The sequence below is a fragment of the Pocillopora damicornis genome, chromosome 4 (assembly GCF_964200805.1).
Source record: "Pocillopora damicornis chromosome 4, jaPocDami1.2, whole genome shotgun sequence".
NCBI lineage: Eukaryota > Metazoa > Cnidaria > Anthozoa > Scleractinia > Pocilloporidae > Pocillopora > Pocillopora damicornis.
The window spans coordinates 5,834,236-5,855,912 of record NC_142673.1 but is presented as its reverse complement, the minus strand read 5'-3'; the positions used below and the strand labels follow the sequence as shown (position 1 = coordinate 5,855,912).

General features: G+C 39.1%; 3 protein-coding genes across 6 annotated transcripts in view; 1 reads left to right on the top strand and 2 right to left on the bottom strand.

Annotated features, from left to right (window-relative positions):
- LOC113681576 (uncharacterized) overlaps positions 1-3,260 on the bottom strand; it is a 6,291-nt gene extending 3,031 nt beyond the window's left edge. Inside the window, exons 1-4 of the mRNA XM_089202604.1 lie at positions 3,102-3,260; positions 2,023-2,288; positions 628-812; positions 4-15 (exon numbers count right to left, since the gene is read on the bottom strand). Of these exons, the coding sequence (XP_089058730.1) occupies positions 4-15; positions 628-812; positions 2,023-2,288; positions 3,102-3,220 (582 nt within the window). The 5' untranslated portion in view covers positions 3,221-3,260. The remainder of the gene's footprint in view (positions 1-3; positions 16-627; positions 813-2,022; positions 2,289-3,101) is intronic.
- A 1,582-nt stretch (positions 3,261-4,842) lies between these two features.
- On the bottom strand, positions 4,843-7,236 carry LOC113681573 (transcription termination factor 3, mitochondrial). Its single transcript, XM_027198672.2, has 2 exons — positions 6,218-7,236; positions 4,843-5,679 (listed from the first exon to the last, which is right to left on the bottom strand). Exons 1-2 carry the CDS (start codon positions 6,728-6,730, stop codon positions 5,182-5,184), a joined length of 1,011 nt encoding a protein of 336 aa, XP_027054473.2. The 5' UTR covers positions 6,731-7,236; the 3' UTR covers positions 4,843-5,181.
- Positions 7,237-7,951: 715 nt separating this feature from the next.
- LOC113681574 (SCO-spondin) lies at positions 7,952-21,610 on the top strand. Of its 4 annotated transcripts, XM_089203363.1 has the most exons (20): positions 7,952-8,505; positions 9,395-9,556; positions 9,990-10,157; positions 10,291-10,458; positions 10,939-11,109; positions 11,351-11,521; positions 12,210-12,380; positions 12,532-12,702; positions 13,058-13,228; positions 13,410-13,580; positions 14,163-14,333; positions 15,422-15,592; positions 16,404-16,574; positions 17,173-17,343; positions 17,819-17,986; positions 18,493-18,666; positions 19,064-19,237; positions 20,068-20,241; positions 20,931-21,128; positions 21,323-21,610. In XM_089203363.1, the coding sequence occupies exons 1-20, from the start codon at positions 8,160-8,162 to the stop codon at positions 21,325-21,327; spliced, it is 3,447 nt and encodes a 1,148-aa protein (XP_089059489.1). In that variant the 5' UTR covers positions 7,952-8,159; the 3' UTR covers positions 21,328-21,610. The 4 variants fall into 4 exon arrangements, with proteins under 4 accessions (XP_089059489.1, XP_089059490.1, XP_089059491.1 ...); XM_089203364.1 differs by lacking the exon at positions 18,493-18,666; XM_089203365.1 differs by lacking the exon at positions 20,931-21,128.
- Positions 21,611-21,677: the final 67 nt, after the last annotated feature.

Sequence of the window (21,677 nt, the reverse complement as noted above, 5' to 3'; positions counted from 1 at the left end):
AACCACTACCCCAATCTATTACAAAAAGGAAAAACAGCCAGACATGTTATAAGAATGCTCTAAAAACCCTAAGATCTTATCTTTATCATTTCAGTGTGTAATTATGAAATTGTAATAATCATCATGTTTTGAAAAATTTGACCTCATTTGCAGTTATTTGAGTCTAATGTTTTGGTAACCTAGAAGCCACCTTATTAACCTTAAACTCCCACAGAAGTGATTAACAAGTAACTTCTCCTTATAATATCCATACAGTATCAAGCAAACAGGTAAAGAGAATATTCAAAATTATCAGGTAGAAGTTGTTATCATGATCGAACACAAAATTCTGATTACTTAAATTTACAAGGAAATGTTTAGCAGCTAGAGTAGAGAATTAAAGCCAATCCTGAGGAGTTTAAAACTTCTTAGGATTGGACAGCTAAAGCTGATCTTAAGTGCACAAATATATTAAGCTTGCATAGATTCAAATTTAAAGCATGTGATTGTATCATGGTCACCATGGGAGACCAGAATGAATTACAAATTTCATGATTTTTTTCATGATGATGATGATACAATTTTCCTACAGCACTCACTGACTCAAAAAGCATTTTATATAAAAGCTGTAGCATTTACCCACTATACCTCTGTACTTGTGACAGTCACACTTGTTGGAGGATATGTGACACTATTATTGCCACTTTCACCATCAGATCTTTTCCATACGGCACTTTTGTTACAATGGAATGTGATTTCAGTTTGGAAGGAGGAAAGTGTTGAGGCATTGGTTATCTCTCCTGGTTCATAAATTAGGGTGAAGCGATCCCATTCTAAAAGTAAATTTAAAAAATCATTTTCTGGAAGACAGTTTGCCTTCACTCTTTGAACCCCAAGAGTAATATTAGCAATCTAATTTCTCATGAAATTTCACCCCCAAATCACACATTAATGTTAGAAGAATAAAGGAAATGATCACCCTCTTAAGAGGCTTGGGATAATTTAAGAAATTTTCCTTGTCAGCACCTAAGGAAATGTACAAAGTACAGTATACATGCTGATGCTAGGGTGAAACAGGTTAAACAGAAGCAGATTAATTCATCAACAAAATAAGAAAGGTACTTAACTGATTAATCAAACACCAACTTTCATTTATTATTTATACCAATAAAGCTAAAGGAAATTGAAACATTCTCTAAGTTGTCTTAATTCATATACAGTATTGTGCAAAAGAAATCAAATGAAAATTGCCGAATTTGGTAAATTGCTCTTTTCAAATTTCATCAAACTTTGGTGCAAAAGTTCAAGGGAAGATTCTCACCAAAAAGCGATATTTCTTTGAATTTTCATTACCAAATAAAAGTTCACAACGAAAAGCTTGGGAAAGAAAAAACATTTCTCCACAACATGCTCAATCTACCTGTCATGAAACAAAAAGATTAAAGCCTCTCGGTACAAGAGGTTTCAAATGCTTGTGTAAACTATGTTCATTGCACAATACTGTAGCACAGCCATGAATTATACATAACAAGCCCACCACATCACCAAGGAAGCCCAGTTAAAACTACTTCAGACTCCAAAGTACAAGACTCTTACACGTGCAGTACATCCTGAGACAAGCAATTAAAAACTCATTTATCTTTAAATCCATGATGAACACTCATTTATCTTTAAAACCATGAAAATCAAACACTTTCTATAACATCTAAAAATACTTCATAACCAAGGTATTAACATCAATAATAATAATAATAATAATAATAATAATAATTTATAGACTTATATTGCGTAGTTATCAATATAAGAATTTTCAATTGCGCATTACAATTAAATGTTAAAAATTCAACCCCTACATAGATACTAAAAACTAAAAATTAAAAAATAAAAAAAAATTTAAAAATAAAAAATAAATAAATAAAAAATGATCACTAAGAAAATGTAAAAATATGAAATTAGATACAAAGAAATAACTACAATGTCTATCAAAAAACACAATTTCCACTGGTTACAGAGCAGAATAAAAATAATAAAATTCAAACTTACTTGAATCAAATTTAACTTTTTTGTTTGGGTCAAAGCCACCAGTTTTCTTTGGCATAGTATAAAGGGTCTTGTCGTAGTCAAGCGCCGAGAAAGAGACCTTGTTGGTCAAACAAATTCCACAATTTTCAGTGCAGAGACTAGGAACTGGATGGCAAAGGGAAAAATAAAAAACACAGGTGGAGATGACATTTCCCCTATAAATTTGTGGTTTGAAAGGTATGCATCCTTTTTCCACATGAGGCACCTCAAATGTCCAAAAGTTTTGACTGGAAATTAGATAAAAATGCATATCATCAGATACAATCATGCAATAAAATCAATATTCTAACTGTTAATGACAAAGCCTTCTAAATTCATCTTCAAGCTCTTTGGCAATTAACCCATTTGACCCCTCAGAGTGACTAGCATCTAGTTTCTCCTTACGATTACATCCCTGAATCACCCACTGAGGTCTGGAGAATAAAGGAAATGATCACCCACTGAAGAGTCTCTTAATTGTTAAACAAATTCTCACTTCAGGAAATGTAAAGAGAACAGTATGGATAACATGCAAACTGATGTTAGGGTGTAAGGGGTTAGTAAGTTCTTTGCTTGGGTAAGTGGTGGACCAATATCTCTAAATTCAGCTTATAGCACAGTGCATAATGCTTGTCCAGTTTTTCTACTACGGTAAAAACAAATTGACCGAAAGAGAAAGAGATAATCGTGGATAAGAACATTATATATGCAAATATAGACAGGAGATGGAACAGTTTGCTCGCGGGTGAAATTAAACAGAATATAAGATCAGTGTAGTATTTGTGTACTGCATGATCTTGCATTACGAAGTAGGCTGGCCAATAACATAACCAAGATAATTATGTGTTCAAATATAAAAACTGGATCGATAATACCTTGCAATTATACTAAAGACACGTAAACTTTGACGCTTAAGATTCTGTGTGTTTTAAAAACTGCACTATATAAGATTAAGTTCTTCGTTATTGTGTACATTACCAATACTGTACGTACACTCGTATAATATAGGACGCCCTCAAACATTTGATCAGTACGATAACCTCAATCGATTTTCCACTTACTCTTTCAGAATATTGATGTCCTTGTCGATTGGAGCGCATGTCTCTGAAGAAACTTGTTGTGTCGCAAAGAAAATAAGCACAAGGCAACCTATAACTAAATGGCTGCTTCCGCACGCCATTTTGCTTGTAGTAAAAAGGCAAATGGTTTCCAGGCTTCTTCCTGAGCGCAGCAAAAGCACCTGCTGGAGTACTTGAGTAGACCAATTTTACTCCCATTGTTCGAATGGACTAATTTATCTTGCTTGCTATGATTCACAGACTAACTTGTTTTTAGTGTTTATGGATAATTTTTTTTAACATATCTCAGTAATTTAACTAAGGAGGCTAAAAGTGAACAAAGCTCTGAAAATAAGGTCTTCTCAGTGATAAATTAAGGACCCCTCAAAGGAAACGGTAATTTGTTCTCTGATGGATTTCTCTAACTGTAAACTATGCATATTGGCGGGTTCTTGTGTATTATGCTAGAGTCTTTTGGATATAGAACAGATCTCCCCACAGTCCCTGTTTCAGTTGGCTAAATAACTTACATAAAATTAAATTTGTTTTTATTTTACTATCAAAGAGAAAATTCCATACATAATTTCACCATTGAAAAGAATGGATTTTGAATAATGTGCGTAATTTTGTGGAGAGAGAAAGAGCAGCAAAAAAAGAAAAACTAGGTGGATGGGGGGGGGGGGGGGGAAGTTTATCCCAATATTCACACATCTATGCATATCAACTTTCCAGCGATTGTGTAACCTTCAAGCAGACCCATTTTCTTATAAAACCCACTTGCCTGTGTTACCCGGGAGTTCTACTCATGGATTCAGAATTTATCTCCTGGTGTTTCCGCCACTTCGGCATTATTTATTTTTAATTCGTATTTTTTCTTTTGTATTCACGTGTATTACTGTTATCATTATTCTTTTAATTTATTTTTTTGCATAACTTCGAATACCATTTGTTTGTATCAATTGTGTAAGTTCTTTGCCATAAACTTTATTCATTCGGCTTTATCGTCTAATTGTGCTGGATCATTTTTCTCAATAGCTGTAAATCGTTTCATATCGTCTTCACTCAGCCATTTCTCGCCAGATCTCGTACAACATTTATAAATGTTTTTTGTCATCCTTTACCTTGTCTTCTCGTTTATCGATCATTTTTACTTACAATTGTAGTAACTTATTATTTACAATTTTTTCTTAGCAACTGCTTCAATTTCTCACCTCGCTTCGGTTCTTTAGTTCGTTTCGCTTCAGTTTGGAATTTTATTCAAGTGCGTGCTTTGTTTGGACATGTACGAGTACTTTAGCCATCACTCCTAGTCTTTACCTCTACCGTTTTCATAATCTTACGGATGTAAATACATTTTTTATATTCTTTCTATAAAAGAGAGGAGGTCAAATGGATTTTCTTCATACATGTATTTAGGATCACGTGATTTCATTTTAGGGACTTTATTTTATGGAGAGACTAAGAAAACGCGGTGAAATAATAAAATTAAGGGGGAGGGGAAGTAAGGGAGTGATACAGAATTAGGCAACTATTGATTTCAGATTTCCAAAGGTTGGCTTTTCTACCTTTTATCCTAGGGGTATTAATTCTGAGTTTTGCATCCCTCCTGGCTCCTAAAACACTTGGGTGAGATTTCAGTCGGCCACAAAATTAGTAACCAGGCTTCCCCTCAGCCCCTCCCCCTCAATAAAATAAAGTAAAATGAAATGAAAAAAAAAAACAGAAAGAACAAGAAATAGTAGAATAAAACAACACTTCAGAGAGGTTTACTCTCTGTTATTTAATAATATTCCTGAACCCTTTTACATCCTTAAGATTGTGTTCATATTCTCCACACTGTTCTTTGCATAATTCCTCTAACACTAACAAGGAGAATTTGTTTGACAATCAGGAACTTCCTAAATTAATGATCATTGCCTTTATCTTCACAAGCTTTACATCTAATTCAAGGGTGATACTCACTCTTGAGGGTAAAAGAGTTAAAAAGTGTTTGACTGTATATTTTGGGTTTGTCATTTACATGATCATCATCATTTTTCGCAGTCAATATAATTTCAAAAAGTAGCTGCCATCTTCTCCAACATCACTCCTTGCTTGAGAGGTCAAGTTCATCCCTGAACTCATCAAATTCATCTAATGACATTTTAGCGACTTTTTCTGCAAACCTTTTGTCGGAAGGAGTCACAATAAGACCAAGCCCATAATCATCAATTATTGTCTCATCTTTTATGAGTCCCAGATGCTTTAGATACAAATGCCTTTCTTTAATTCTTTTAAGGGAGCACTGAAACACCCTGGGACAACGTGCTATGCCTGTTGGACTTACATTGATCTTCTCAAAACAATAATTCCACTTTTCTTTGAGTGCATCATTGCTGAATGTCAAAACAGATGGCTGTTTGAGAATGATATTTTTGATGTGATGTTTATTAAATTTCAGTTCTTCTTCCAAGAACTGGACCTTCTTTTGCAATGACTCCACCGTGTAAGCAGCAATGATTGTTGGACATTTTGTCAACACATGGAGTATTTCATCTTTGGTAAACTTTGGTTTTACATTCAATTCTTCAAAACATTTGATCTGTGCAAGAAAAAAAGTAACACCAAAAACAAAAGAGCCATGAAATGATGTTTAAATGAAGCATCATCTTCTAAAAATGGGTCATTGGGAATTCAGAGTCAGATAGAGTCAATAATAGAGCTGGTCAGTCTGTCAGTCAGCCAGACAATATGTCAGACAGTCTGTCAGTCTGTCAGTCAGTCAATCCGTTGATCAGTATTTGTCAATCATGAGTATGAGTACAGACAGAATTGGATGACACAAAGTCCTATTGCCAATTAACCATAACCATTGCCAAAAAACAAAACTATAACCATTTCCAAAAACAACAAATACATTTAGGACTAATCTCTCTGGTACAGAGTCAAAGTAAAAAAATTCCTAAATTTTGGAAATTTCATAGTTTTATTTTAACGATAAGTGGTGATTGTTGCTACTGTCCAATCACACAATCCGATAACAACTGTATAGAATGATTGGTGAAAAATAATGCAGCTAATGCACCAACTGCATTTGAGGAAATTGCTATGGGTTTGATTAATCTCTTAGTCAGCCCTACCTTGTCAGGTAAAGATTCCTCGATCCTTGCCGTTAGCACCCCTGGCGATTCCTTAACGACGTAAGCAACAGATTCGGGAAAGATTCCAACAATTCTCATGATCTTCACACGATGTCTCAGCAGATCATCCTTGGTTGTCAAAATAGTGGGTCTATTCGAGATAATTCTGTGTCGCTGATTGTGGTCAATCCCTATATCATCTAGAATTTTAAACACCCTTGATATTTTTTCTACAGTCAGTTTCCTTAAATCGATCTGTCTGCGGACCCTTTGAACACGGACCCCATTTTTTTCCAAATATTCGCTGACTTTTGCACGTGCTGTTTGTGACTGTTTCATCTCTTCTTTCGATTTTTCCTCCTCGTGCACGGTCATCTGAGCTTTAGATGCTAATTTTCTAGCAAATAAAAAGCTTATAGCACTTGACTGGCCTCTCAATAACAATGTTCGAGGCGTTGAAGCAGTACGAAGTAGAATGATCTTGTGCACTAGATTCTGACGCAGAGACGCCATTTTGGAAAAGTTACTTAAGCTCTCTCCCCAGTCAACACTCGGCTCACCGATGTTTTTATAGAATTAAGGGTAAAAGGAAACACGGAAGGTCCAAAACGTAGGTAACTCAAGCCCCTTGAAACAAAAAGAAAAATATGATTCTCTTCCAAAGTGTATTTTCTGTCTCTTACCTTTGTTAGTTGATACACAAAATAATAACAAACAAAACATGTCTGATTAAAGCCTCGACCTCTGGTAACCTAAAGCAACACTTAATAGCCTCGAGTCCTTGGTTCCTGGATAGTGATGCCTTAACTTGGTGGGATCTTATTTCATAGAGAGGTTTAAAGGGAAGCCATGATCAGCTATCGAGCTAAGTGACCCATCCAGCCGGAACTTATCCCAGTTTCTGTGGCATGAGGTAACTAAGAGTGTTGCACCCCCCTGGATGGGATGCTCCTGGGAGGAGGCAAGGGGAACCATAAGAGTGGGGTATCTTGACCAGGAACACAAGAGGTAAAGACCCAGACCTCTCGACCTGAAATCCAGTGCTATCTAAAAGGCTATTACGTCTCCCATAGTCCTTAGAGAGGAGAGACAATAAAAGACAAATCATCCTTGTGTATGTCAGTTATACCGAAACACGTCCATTGATCCTATCAGCCAACTCATCCTCTAATCGAGTATTAAAAAAATTATTACAAGGAGCTTTATTACAGCGCATGAAATTAGAAAAAAAATACCTGAATTATAAAGCTTAACGTTTGCAGCTCGTTTCACCTCAACTGAAAGCTCGAATGGAATGTATTTTGAAATCAACCTTTATAAATATCATATACAAGCAGGGATTCAAGCACACTTCTAAAATGACCTATAATGGGGGCGAGGATTGTAGAGAGACCATTTTGTGGGCAGTCATGCCGTAATTTCATCCCCGATGACCTCAACTCATACCTCGCGTAGAGATATCGTACAAATAGGGGTGCGACAAATGTTTGTTATCAGATTTACAAGAAAACAATGTCCTGCTTTTCGGTTCATTTAAAGTAAGCTCTGTCTTAATCTCCATCGAGACCCGCCAAGCTTCAACCTTAAATGTTTAATATCAGACAAAACAGTTTTCGAAAGGTCATCTGCTATTGATTCGCTAAACACTACAGGACTGGCTCTCTTAAATGTCCCAGAAGGGTCTGAATAATTAAACTGGCTTTCAGTAGACCGGCACTGAGTAAATATGTACTTAGATTTTGTTAAATGGGCATTGCACAAGTATAACATTCCACTGTTGCACTTCAATGCAGCACAGTGTGTTTCTTGTGGCGGGCGGAATATAGCAATTTTTTTTTTGCAGCTAGAAGAAGCTGAGATCAAAGCGCGCGGTAACGGGAGAGCTCTAAAAATCTTAAGCTAAGTGAGAACATTGTGGTTGAGATTCTCAGCGAATCGCTAAATGGGGTGCGAAAGCTTTAAAATTCTGGCCGTGGTCTTAGTATTTTGTGTGATGAACGAAGTGTCTGCGGAGCCCAGATGGGCTTGGAGACGCCGCCGCAGATGTCAAAAAAAGGATTGCGTTCCGGGAACATGGTCTGCGTGGAGTGCCTGCTCGCATTCGTGTGGTCCGCGTGGAACTCAATACAGAAGGCGACCTATCGCCAAGCCTGCACAGTGCGGAGGAAAATGTTTAGTCACTACGATAGGAGCTAAGGCGTGCAATCGCTTCTGCCTAAATGGTGGTTCACTGGTACGTCTGAGCTGCCAGTGTAAGGCTGGGTATAGTGGGGTTTGCTGTGAGAAAGGTAAGTTCTGTGATAAAGGCGCACGCATGGTTTTTAGGTTTCAAGAGTGACTGAAGGTAATTGATCTATACTCCATTAAGATGAAATTCGTTTACCATTGAATCACAGCGTGACATTAAAAAGAAAACTTCAATTTTTCAAATTCCATTCAAATCAAATTTAGTGGATCCACTAAAATTATTTCATCAGAGTATAGTTTTTTATTTGTTGAAGATTAAAGCTAAAGAAGTCTTTGATAGGTGGTGGGTGTTGTGAGAAAAGAGATTCTTACACCACGTACTTACTAGGGACTCATTCTCTAGCCGTTTTGACAGCGGGCGTAAATTTCCTCTCTTTAATTTCTTGTTTGTTTCCTGGTTAGTTTGCTCATCTTTTCCTTGCCTGCAAAGTCACCACACCCAGAAAATTAAGGAGGAATAGAATGCTAGTAGTGCTACTTTCATTAAAAAAAAAAAAGCAAAAATTACGCTCATCTTTCCGAGTTATGCCATAAATTTTGCTAGCACAATCTGTAAAGACCTAGTACCTTAGGCCTCGAACAGATAACATAATAAATTCCCAGAAATATTTACATTTTTTAAAAATGTATTCAATTTGTAAACTATCAAAATTTCCTTGATGTACAAGGGATCTATCGCGTAAATATTCAGGTGGTAAGAGTTTTACCCTTTTAAATGAAAAACAGTCTTAGCATTTTTAACAGCGTCGTGGTCTTCATGATCTTCCCATTTTCTTTTCGGTCCTTATCCGCCAGAAAAAGATCCTGTGAACGGCGGGTGGCTTAAACACGAAAAGCAGAATAATATAAAACTTGTAATAGACTGCAAATCACTAAGACTGGCGGGAGTTAGAGACACGTTCTCCTCTCTTACTTATCTTGTTCTCGTAGTGTCCGGAGGATGGAGTAGTTGGGGAGCCTGGTGCGAGTGTACCAAGACCTGTGGGAGAGGGTCACAATACCGCAAGCGATCCTGCACTAAACCCGGAGGGACCGGCTGTGTGGGACCCTCCAGAGAATACAAGTCGTGTATGATCAAACAATGCAACTTAGGTGAGTAGTTAGGTGTGTTTATTGTTATGTTTCCGATAGAAAGGCACCAATCGCTACACGAACGCATTTGTGTCCAATCGGTAGAACTTTTTTATACGTGGTTTTTCCTACAAAGACAGTTTATATTAAATGAAACTGTTATTTATTTAGGCGCACCATAAAGCTTTAACCTTTTGTAAATTTTATGCAATTCAGCCTTAGGAGGCTGCAAATTTGAATATTTAAATAAACTATCTATCTATCAATCTCACTCCCTCTCTATTTGCCAGTGTAAGCAAACCTTTGGCACAGGACTCACGTTAAGTCCAACAATGGACCATTCAGATTGCTTGGCAGAATGAGGAAAAATAAACACGCTCTAGAAAGGCCGATACTTTGACCAGCAATACTAAATGTAAAGGCTAATGATTTGAACTGTATGAACCATTTTTAGATGGAGGCTGGTCTGCTTGGTCAAGCTGGGGACAATGCAAGGGATCCTGCGGAACGGGATTACAGACGCGAAAACGGTCCTGTACGAACCCGCCTCCTGGATATGGAGGGAAGAAATGCATGGGCGCATCTCAACAGCACAGGAATTGTATCCTTAGTAGGTGCCGGGGTAAGAAACTCACATCGAATTTTTACAAAAATGAATATGAAATTGAAATGAGGAAATGTAAATCTATATCATTAGATAAATCTGATCACCATCAGCTCTTCTCTTACCTTTTCAATTTCCCCTTCTTCATCAGATGGAGGTTGGTCTGCTTGGTCAAGCTGGGGACAATGTACGGGATCTTGCGGGACGGGACTACAGACCCGAAAACGGTCCTGTACAAACCCGCCTCCTGGATATGGAGGAAAGAAATGTATGGGCTCGTCCCAACAGCATAAGAATTGCCTCCTCAAACGATGCCCAGGTGAGATATTCAAATACATATGAAAGGTTGCCTCCTTAACAGTTAGGGAGTTGGTTTGTTTGCGCACAAAGTCGGACAAGCAAGACTTCTTGCTCATGTGCACAGGGACTGCAGAGGCTTACGTTAACTCACGCTTGGGTTACGTGGGACAAAATGTCTACTTTCTGATGAGGATTAGCAACACACAGGCTCGATTGCGTGGAACCCTTCCGCCTTATGTATAAGACAAACTATTCATGACTGATTGTAAATGGACCATTTTTGGAAGATTATGGGAAGATATTTCTGTCAGTGAGCATATGGACACCAAACATTGCGGTTCGATTCCAAGTTGACAAACCAGTCAGTGAGTTTGTTGAAAAAAAAAATACACGACAACTATCGAAAAAGTACACAATTCAACAACTAAAACAGAAAGGGTAAAGGAAGAATTTCTGCATCTGTCATTGTTTCTTTAACAATTGTTTTGATCGTTTTCAGTAAATGGAGGTTGGAAGCCTTGGAGTAAATGGCGCGCATGTTCTAAGACGTGTGGCACTGGGTCACAGTACCGCACCAGGAGCTGTACCAGGCCTCGCCCGGCATATGGTGGTAAAAAGTGTACTGGGCTTGCTAGACAGACCAGGAGATGTAATACTCATCACTGCCCTGGTAAGTAATGGATTGGGAAAAATCGATCACTGCTTTCTATTTGGTTACATGTTATCGGGAATTGGTGGAAACGTCTTGGTAACAAATCTTGTTCGATTGTTAACGTGTAACAAGCGTGGATATTTTTAGAGTTTCGTGGCAAATTTTATTTTATCCTGTTACGAGACCAAGTGCTCAAACCTCCCCTTCCCCGACCACTGTGCCTCTTGGAAAAATATTCATACATGAATATCTCTTTCAGTTAAAGGAGGCTGGAGTCTTTGGAGTAAATGGTGTACGTGCTCTAAATCATGTGGGACTGGATCACAGTACCGGACAAGATCCTGTTCCAGGCCTCCTCCTTCATACGGTGGAAAACATTGCACTGGGCCTAGCAAGCAAACCCGGAACTGCAACAATCGCCGTTGTCCTGGTAAGAAATAGATTTTAAAAAATCAATAGTTGTCTTCGATCGTACCTAATATTTGGAATGGACACCGAGGCAAGATAAATCAATGTAATTCTGTTCCTTATTATTTGTTCGTTTTGAGCAATAACACGGAGTAACCTGATATCGGTAAGAGCACTTTGTAAATCGGGTCAAGTCTTTGGGGTGTGGCAGTGGTTCCTCTGATCTCCTGTTAACAAACTTTTTTAAAAGCATTGACTTTATGGTCATGGCGGATTAGACTTGAGTGAGGAATGGGAAGGAGTTTTCTCATAAAGTTAACATTGGTCTTAGAGGATAGACATGACGGGGCAAACATGCCCCTAACATCCTTTACCTTGTATCAGTGGGTTAACTTACTGCTGATCGTAGATGCCCACTATAGATCAACAAAACAGTGATACTAGGTTAGGCTGTCACCTTAATGTTAATTGAGATAATAAAATTTGTGTTTGATTCTAATTTGATTTGGTATCACATGCTAAAGGAATACTTCCTCGGCTATTGGCTCCAAACTATCGCAAACGTTCGAACGTCAAACACGTTTCTTGAGTTGAGAGGCATGATTGACTTTATGCATAACTGAATCATCTGTCAAAATAAGAAACACATGGAGCCAAATACATATATTTTGCTGCTATTTTGTAACTGATCCACTTATTTGTCATTAAAGTGAATGGAGGCTGGAGCCTTTGGAGTAAGTGGTGGGCGTGTTCTAAAAGGTGTGGCACTGGCATTCAGTATCGTACAAGGACCTGTACCAGGCCCCGCTCAGCATACGGTGGAAAACGGTGCACTGGGCTTAAAAAACAGACTCGGAATTGTAACACTCATCACTGTCCCGGTAGGGAATAAAAATAAAAATTCAATTTTTTTTTTTTAGTTTCTTAATATTTAGTTTGTACAAGTAAACAAGACACTATCGGTCATTTCATGTATATGGGAAACGATCGTATCAGTTGAAACTCTGAGCCAATTTTTTTTCTCATTTTCAGTTAATGGAAGATGGTCAACCTGGGGTAGCTGGGGCGCTTGCTCAAAAACATGTGGAGTCGGAAAGCAGTATAGCAAGCGAAAATGTAACAATCCTGCACCAAACTATGGCGGGCGGAACTGCTATGGATCAAATGTTAGATCACGATCGTGCAATGTTAAAACTTGTCCAGGTAAAAAGATAAATTTTTATAAAAGGACCATGCTTCGATTCCTTATTTGTAAGCAAATTTGCTAGGAAGGGAGGCTGGTAAAAAGATTGGGACTATCAGTGGGATCATTTTACAAATCCGCATCAGCTGCGACTGTTCATTGGTTGGCAAAGGCTGACAGGAACCAATCAAATATTCCAAATATCGATTTATACCCTGATGTCTTAAGCAAAACGATTACTCGGCTCTCTTATGGTTCCATATCGTTGAATAGACTGTAATGCGACCACAGCTACTTGGTATAGATATCATTAGTAAGACATAGAAATGCATGTCCTTTCCATTCTCTTTTTCTTCTTTTGATTTTAATTTTCAGCAAATGGAGGCTGGAGTCTTTGGAGCAAATGGTGCGAATGCTCTAAATCGTGTGGCAGTGGATGGCAGCATCGCACAAGGACCTGTACCAGGCCTCCCCCGACCTATGGTGGTAAACTATGCAGTGGGTTAACCAAGCAGTCCAGACACTGTAACACTCGGCGCTGTCCTAGTAAGCAACGTGTTAACTAAAACAATCACTGTAATTTCTTGGCTCTTGAAAGTCTTGGTTTTGACTGAGTCTTTCGTACCAATTCTAGGACTAGAATTTCCGTCTTATCAACTGATAAAATTTATGGTAACTGCGAAAAAATTTTCTGACATTTATCCGTAACTGTGTGCATTACTTGCAGTAAATGGAGGCTGGGGTCCCTGGGGTAAGTGGTGGGCCTGCTCTAAATCGTGTGGCACTGGGTCACAGTTTCGAACAAGGACCTGTACCAAGCCTCCCCCAGCATACAATGGCAAACATTGCACTGGCGTGAACAGACAGACCAAGAGTTGTAACATTCACCACTGTCCTGGTAAGAGATATGATTTCCATGTTGACTAGGGATACCGATATCCTAAAGAAATTTACTCGGGGCTAATTACTTGTGGAATGTTTTAGAGAACAAATTATTATGATCTGTTAGAACCTGTGGCTATAACATAAAAAACACCGTTCCTAAAGATCAGTATACATATATACACTTCAGAAAGTTATTCTTTCAAGATCTTATTGCTGTTAAACACAGAAAACCTTAAACACCTGAAATATTTGGGTAGTGTGTATCACATTTCACCGACCACGTTACAAATTAGGACGTTTGTACGGACGTTTGTACGGACAACTTCCCCAAGGTGTAATTCCAAGGATGTGAGAAATATTTTGACCAAGTTATATATATATCATGAACTATCCCCATTGACTATTTTAATCAAAAGTTGCGGATAACCATATTGTGACTAACAATTGAGGAAAGTTTGAAGAAAATCTCCGGTCAATTTGAAATCTAGTTCTTTTCTTTGTGATTATCTCAAAAGCATTTTTCGTACAAGAAATGCCCAACTATCTACGAAATGATCATGAGTAGCCATATGACATAATCGTTCTGCATTTTTAGTTCATGGAGGATGGTCCAATTGGGGAAACTGGGGCGCATGCTCAAAAACTTGTGGAGCTGGAAAACGGTATAGCAAGCGACGTTGTGACACTCCAGCGCCAAAATATGGCGGCAGGAAATGCTATGGGGCAAATTTAAGAACCCAGGCATGCAACGTCAATCCTTGCCCAGGTTAGTGGAGTTTAGTTTAGAGGACTTTGGTTCGTGTGGTAATCTCGTACCCAGATCATATCGTTTAACTGTAACTGAAATGCCCACCGCTTGGTCGCGGAAAGTCTGGGTACGAGACAAGGGTGTGGCGAAACCGACATTAGGATAGAATAATTTTTGATTGGGCACCGGCATAACTTTGGTTTTGTTTTGCTTGGATTTGGGGTTGGTCCATGAAATTCGCGCCACTTTCTCTACCAATCAGATTAAAACTTAAACCAATCGCGACAAGTTTATTCGAGTTTTCCCACGCTTGAAGCTGTTTGCGTGTTTTTACTTTGAGCTCTCATTGGCTGTTAATTTTATTGTGCTTTTATTTGAGTGACCGTTGTGATTATTTTGCCAATGGTTTTTGTTTTACTACGCTCAATTAAAAAAGCACTGTAATTGCAATCATGGAAAATATCACAATGATCCAATGAAGCCTCAAGGTAAAGAAAAAGAAAACCGCTACGAAAAACGTGAGGGACTAATTCGCCACTATACTTAACTTTGCACGAACGTCGCAATAAGTTTTTTATACCAATCAACAAGCAAGGTAAAGAAAAACATAAGCAGCTTTAGATTGCCCAAGAATCTAAATTGAATTTGCCTGACTTCATTCTCCATCGAAAGTCTCTTAACGCAAATCTTTCTAAACGTTAATCTTCACAGTATCAAATGTGTCATAGGAAATTACTTAAGTCCAAAATACTTTGTTCCAGGAAAGTTACAGGTAATGAATGTATCAAAAGTAAAGACAGATGATGTTTCTCAGTCAGAGTCACAGGTAAACCAGTTGCTCCTCGTTGGAGTCAAAACATGTGACCTTCCGATTAGTGATTTTAGGATGCTTTGTAGCTTGGAGCTTTGAATTACAATTGTGTAACAGATATCCTGTTTACTTCCGAGATAAGGTTCTTAATAGGACACCACAACCCTTTTGGCTTTGAAGTTATCACTTTACAATATAAACTACGGGGCGTAATATATTTTGTTAGATTGAATTGAAGAGAATATAAGCTTAAAGCTCAATAAAAACCTATCGCCATGATTTATGTTTCTTGTAGTAAACGGTCGTTGGTCACTGTGGGGAAAATGGTCCGCATGCACAAAGACTTGTGGGACTGGAGGGAGTCAAACGCGCCGTAGAACCTGTACCAATCCCCCGCCGAAATATGGAGGAGTGTGCATTGGACCGGGTGTTCAGACTAAAACGTGTTTGGTGAAAAGATGTCCAGGTCAGAATTTTTGTGGTTTATTTAAGAAAGAAATTATTTAGAATAGCGAAGCAAAGATTGTTTAAGGGCGGCAATTTTGAACAAAAATGCTTTTTAAAAATTTCTCTAAGAAAATTCCTTGAAGTCTTTTCAAGTGGATCGCTACGTTTCGACTGTATACAGGTAGTCTTCTTCAGGCGATAAGGTCGACTGGATAAGCATTACTTTTATGCTGTCCAAATATATTGAAACGTGCGATTTGATCTCGTCGTACAGTACATAGATTTCGATGTCCTCGCGCAAAGTCAGCAATGTTCTTCAGTACATCCTTAGAGTTCCAAACTCTTGCGATATCTGATCGTCCTTCGATCAGTCGAGCACTACAGTTTAGTTCGTTCAATATGATTGGTCACTTTTGCCGCAAACTCATTGGTTGTAAGACTCAGGTACCCTACGTTTTCGAAAAGTCGGTATTTTTAAAAATCAAAAGGGTAAGTTTCTGAATAAACTATACTACTGCGTCGGTGGAGTAGTATAACAGGATCATTTTGATTTTATTAAATCTGTTAATAATATAAAACTTGCCACCGTAAAGAGTTTCACAGCCGACGCTTCGCTGACGAAGGGCTAATACTCGAAAGGTCAGCTTTGAAACTCTTTACGGGGACCGATTTACGTTATCAGCTCAGTTGATAATACCAAAATTATCATAGTTAACAATAGGTCGTTCTGTTCGGTTCGCCTGTTGTGAATAAGTAGTTTGTACGATGCTAATGGGTCGTTTCAATCAAAAGAGTGATACTGATATGAAAGTTGAAAATTTGATTCTTAGTGAATGGCGTTTGGAGCGCGTGGGGCCACTGGCGCGCATGCTCTGTGACGTGTGGCACTGGTACACAATTCCGCAGTCGCTATTGTAACAAACCGAGACCAGCATATGGCGGCAAGTACTGCTCTGGACCGAGTAAACAGACGAAGAAATGCATAAAAAATCCTTGCCCAAGTAAGCATAACATTTCTCATTCTATTCTGTAAGAGATACACAGTTCCTCGGTAAACTGAGGCCAATCTTGTTTTCCACTGGAAACAGGGGCGACACAGATTGTCATTTTGTGACATAAAAATTATTGCCCAACATTTACCAGGTAAGACAGCTAGATACTGTTTTATTTTGCGTTTTACGTTCTATTAGGAAGCAAAAACAATTGGGTCAGTTGGATACTCACCCTGTAAACAATAAAGCAAGTTCAAAGTCGTGCAGTGAGGCCGGAGAAATGTGTGCTGCCATTAGGTGGATCGTTATCGATAGTCGAAATACTCGCTGTAAGTGTTGTCATATCCGATTGTGCCTCACACTTGGTCTTTTCTCCAGCATAATTCGTCCGACGAGTCGATAGAAATCGCTGGAAGAGGGACTTATTTGAATTTAATCTGATTGAACATGAGGTATGCAAAAAAGCATACAGCGAATACAACAAGAAAGAACACTTGAGCTGGATTCTTTGTCTCTGGAATCAGTCAGCTTGCGTCTTACAATTCGGATCTTAAATTAACAAAAAAAGTCATCAAACTTTTCCGTTCCTTTCCTCTCTTTTCCTCAGTAAACGGTCGTTGGACACTATGGTCGACATGGGAAGACTGCTCTAAAACATGTGGGTCTGGAACCAAGGCTAGGAGGCGATCCTGTTCCAATCCTCCACCCCAGCATGGAGGACAAGCGTGCACTGGGCCGAGTAAACAGACCAAGTCGTGTTTGCTTAAGGATTGTCCGAGTAAGCACAGAGTTTTCATGTTCATGAATAATATAAACATCTACAGTCTTAGACATAGTTATTCGTACAGTTCAGATTACAGTGCAAACTTTTCAGGCAGAAAATGTAGGCGAGCGTTGCTCGGCCATATCCATCCACAATCTCCCCTTTTAATTTCAGCGTTAAAAGGATCGAAAGCACAAAGACGCTATTAGCCTTCCACTATATCCACACAGAAAAAAGGAATAACCAGCAAAGCTTTTATGTTCAACAATTCTTCACATTTCAGATATCTCTTGTACAGATTTGACTCTTTCATAAGAATTTAGCCGTTCTTAATCTCGTACCCAGATCCTTCCGTGTAATCATAACTGCCTGGCCGTGAAAGGTCTGGGTATGAGACTATGCCGATCTAGCACGAAAGCCCACAGTGAAGGCCAATCTAATTAATACTATTCCCTATAAATGAATAATTCCCTCTTATGTTTATAATTAGGTTATGTAAGTTGGGGTTCCTGGGGTGCATGGTCAGCATGCTCCAAAACCTGCGGTGGCGGAACACAGAATCGTAAACGGAAATGTCAAGGTTACAGCCAGGGATATGGTGACTGCGCAGGCGCAAATGAAGAGACTCGCGTGTGTAACGCACAATCATGTCCTGCCGGTAAGCAACTAAATCTGTCTCCTTAATATCAAAAAAGTCTATCTCATTTACATTCGGCTCAGTGGTATTTTTTTGAAAGCTCAGCTCAGTTTCCGTCAGGAAAAAAAATTGAGTTTGGCGCCAACTTATTTTCGCCCATTAAAAGTAACACACCTTGAGAAGTAATTACTGTGATTTTTTTTATCCTAAAAGGTAGCATAATAACTCCCACAGTGGTTAGGTTGTTCTACCGTACGAATTGCTTGATTTCCAGTTAGAACCCTAAGATACTACGTACGCAAAAACCTCTCTCCTTTGTTTCCTTGATTTAGCTCTTTCGGGTTAGCTCTTGATTAAGTCTTTTTCTCCAAATTTTGTTGAAAATACCAAAATTTTACCCGCATAGCTTAGTTTAAGATTCCAAAAATATGGGCTTTGTAATTTTATGTTTGAGATCAAAGTGTATCTCCCGAAAGTGTTTTTAATCAACCTGACTATTTCCAACATTTTTCTTTGTATTGACGAAGTTGTTAATGGTGGTTGGGGAGACTGGAGCGATTGGAGCGCATGCAGTGTATCGTGTGGGCCTGGCACTAGTATCAGGAGTAGGAAATGCGACAATCCACCCCCAGGCCCCGGTGGTCAACCTTGTCAGGGACCTTCTCTCTCAAACAAGCCTTGTAACGAGGGACTTTGTCCTGGTATGTGTGGACATTGCATTTTAACCAATCTCACAATTCTTCAAGAGACGTTTAAAGGGGGTTCAATTTTAAAACGGTCTTATTACAGATCTACAATGAAGACGCGATTTCACATTTACAAGATCATACCGCACAAAGGCCCTCTGATGACTGGAAAAAAACAAACAAACAAACCGACGTGGTAGTATAGAATGGTTTTGAACTTATTTTGACGAGCAACACTTCCTGGGTGAAGCGATTTTCTTTCAAACGTATCTCTCCTTGCTATGGCTGAGATCAAAGGAAAATAATTGTGCTCGGATTGGATAAAAGTATCATTTTCCAAAACTCAGTCTTTCCTTAAGCGATGTACATTTTAAATTGAGAGTAATAACAATTCCACCTCTCCCAATTATAGTTGACGGCGGCTGGGGAGACTGGAGCGCTTGGAGCGCATGCAGTGTAACTTGTGGGCCCGGCACTAGCATTAGAAACAGGAAGTGTGATAACCCAGCCCCAAGCAATGGCGGCCAGCCATGTGCAGGACTTCCCTTTGCGAACAAGCCTTGCAACGAAGGATCGTGTCCAAGCAGTACGTAACAAACTAACTCGCTTGTTTGTATTTGAACAGCCTTTTTTAAAAAATCCAAGCTTCATTCTCATCCCAAAAAGTGTCACTTATTGCCGCCGAATGCATAAAATATTTTTAAAACGAGGGAAGCAAGAGGTAAAAAGTTGGTTTGCTGCAGTTAAACTGTGTGAAAAACGTATTCCCTTTGGTCCAGAAGGAAACTCACAGTTACTCGATATTGAGTCGTCTCCTTGTTCAAAGGAGTTTTTTCTTTTTTACAACCCTTGGGATGAAGAGAAACTACGGTGTTTGCTTATAGCAATTAGAAATGATGGGCAGTGTGACAAATATGAAATCATAGATCATTGATGGAACCAGTGCGGCCGAGTGGTTAGGACGCTTGTCTTGTAATCTGATGGTGCCAGGTTCAGGCTCTCCACCCCGCTACTTAATGGTTTTGTTCTCGATTGTCCTGTGTTTAATTCCTTGGCTGCCCTTTTTTATAGAGCAAACAAATGAATGCCTTGCCAGTTGAGCTTTCAAAAACTAAAAATAATAAAAAAACCAAACCAATGAGGTAGTATAGAATGGTTTTGAATTTATTTTGACGAGCAGTACTTCCTTGCTTGGATTTGGGAACGGACTGCATGTCGTTTTCAGAGTGTCATGGTCAATGGTGAAGCAATTTTCTTTCAAGCCAGGAGCACATATCTCTCCTTGCTATGACTGGAATCAAAGGAAAATGATTGCTCGGATTGGATAAAAGCATCATTTTCTAAATCTCAGTCTTTTCTTGAGCGAAGTACGTTTTAAATTGAGAAAGATAACAACTTCTCTTCTCTCAATTGCAGTTGACGGTGGCTGGGGAGACTGGAGCGCTTGGAGCGCATGCAGTGTAACTTGTGGGCCTGGCACTAGTATTAGAAGCAGGAAATGTGATAACCCAGCCCCAAGCCCCGGCGGCCAGCCATGTGTAGGACTTCCCTTTGCGAACAGGCCTTGTAACGAAGGATCATGTCCAAACAGTACGTAACGAACTAACGATCGCTTGCTTATTTAAGAACAGTCTTTTTTCAACAATTGGCCAGGCTTGATTCTCATCACAAAAAGTGTCACTTATTTCCTTAAAAACGAGGGAAGCAAGAGGTAAAAGTTGGTTTGCTGCAGTTATGTTATGTGAAAAACGTATTCACTTTCGTCCAGAAGGAAACTCACAATTACTCGATATTCTGTGGTCTCCTTGTTCAAAGGAGTGTTTTTTTTCTTTTTCACAACCCTTGGGATGAAGAGAAACTACGGTGTTTGCTTATGGCGATTGGAAATTATTCTGATGATGGGCGGTGTGAAAGTATAAAATCATAGATCACTTGATGGAGGCAGTGCAGCCAAGTGGTTAAGGCACTGGTCTTATGATCTGATGGCGTCAGGTTCAAGCCCTTCACCCTGATACTCAATTGATTTGTTCTAGGTTGCCCTGTGTTCAACTCCTTGGCTGCCCTTTGTATATAGCCAACAAGTGAACCTCCTGCTAGTTAGGTTTTCAAAAGCACTTGTTTCCAATTTGTTAGTATTGACCCTGTGGAACTCCATTCGGGGGAGTTGGTGAATTAAGTATATATGCATCCAAACACACGTGTTATATGACCTCGCTAGAACTCAGTCACTGACACACTCCCCAGCACTGGTGATCGGTTACATTGGTTCTCGGTCTCAGGTGACGACTGTTGGAGCGAATGGAGTGACTGGAGCAACTGCAGTAAAGTTTGCAGCTGTGGCAAGAAATACAGGGTCCGTTATTGCAAGTGCGGGCATGGGCAGGGGAATGAAAAATGTCAAGGGAAGACTGATAACTCTCAGAGTTGTAACTGCCAACCCTGCCCTAACGGACCTCCTGCTGATGACGTAACGGAAGGTAGTGTGCATTGACTTGGTTTGGCTGGGACTGCTCGCGGTCGATTACATGAGATATGAACCCACTTTGGAGCTTCAAAACATTTCTTGATTATCTGCTAGAAAAAAAGGACTCATTATTATGTCTTCTTGAAAGAGGATTCCCGATTACTGATCTTTTCTGACATTATCGCTGACACTTTTTTTCTTTTACAGGTTAAAGACACCGAGAAGCATTGGAGACGTACATTTTAGTAGTTTGCGAATAATCAAGCTCTTTCGTGACGTGTGAAATATCTTCAAAGAAATTCGACGTTAAGATGCTCATATTATCGACATAGTCTGTTCTCTTTTTCCTTTATCGGTTAACAGCACTAAAGTTCATAAGCTTTTGGAGCTTCTATTTGCCTTTTTGATATGCGGGACGTCTTTGTGTTTGTAATGTACCAATGGAAAGGACAGCCATGGCTCAAGTTCATAACTAAATAAATGGTGTTTAAAATTTTTGTGGCAGTGTTTTAGTGAGTCTCTGTTATCCGTTAAGTTTTGCTACAAGATTTCTTTTGGTCGA

Coding starts and splice junctions, on each gene's coding strand:
- LOC113681573 (XM_027198672.2), bottom strand. CDS start 6,730: ATGGCGTCTCTGCGTCAGAATCTAGTGCACAAGATCATTCTACTTCGT. Junction 5,680..6,217: donor AGGAATCTTTACCTGACAAG/GTAGGGCTGACT, acceptor TTTCTTGCACAG/ATCAAATGTTTTGAAGAATT.
- LOC113681574 (XM_089203363.1), top strand. CDS start 8,160: ATGGGGTGCGAAAGCTTTAAAATTCTGGCCGTGGTCTTAGTATTTTGT. Junction 12,703..13,057: donor CAATGTTAAAACTTGTCCAG/GTAAAAAGATAA, acceptor TTTAATTTTCAG/CAAATGGAGGCTGGAGTCTT. Junction 13,229..13,409: donor TAACACTCGGCGCTGTCCTA/GTAAGCAACGTG, acceptor CATTACTTGCAG/TAAATGGAGGCTGGGGTCCC.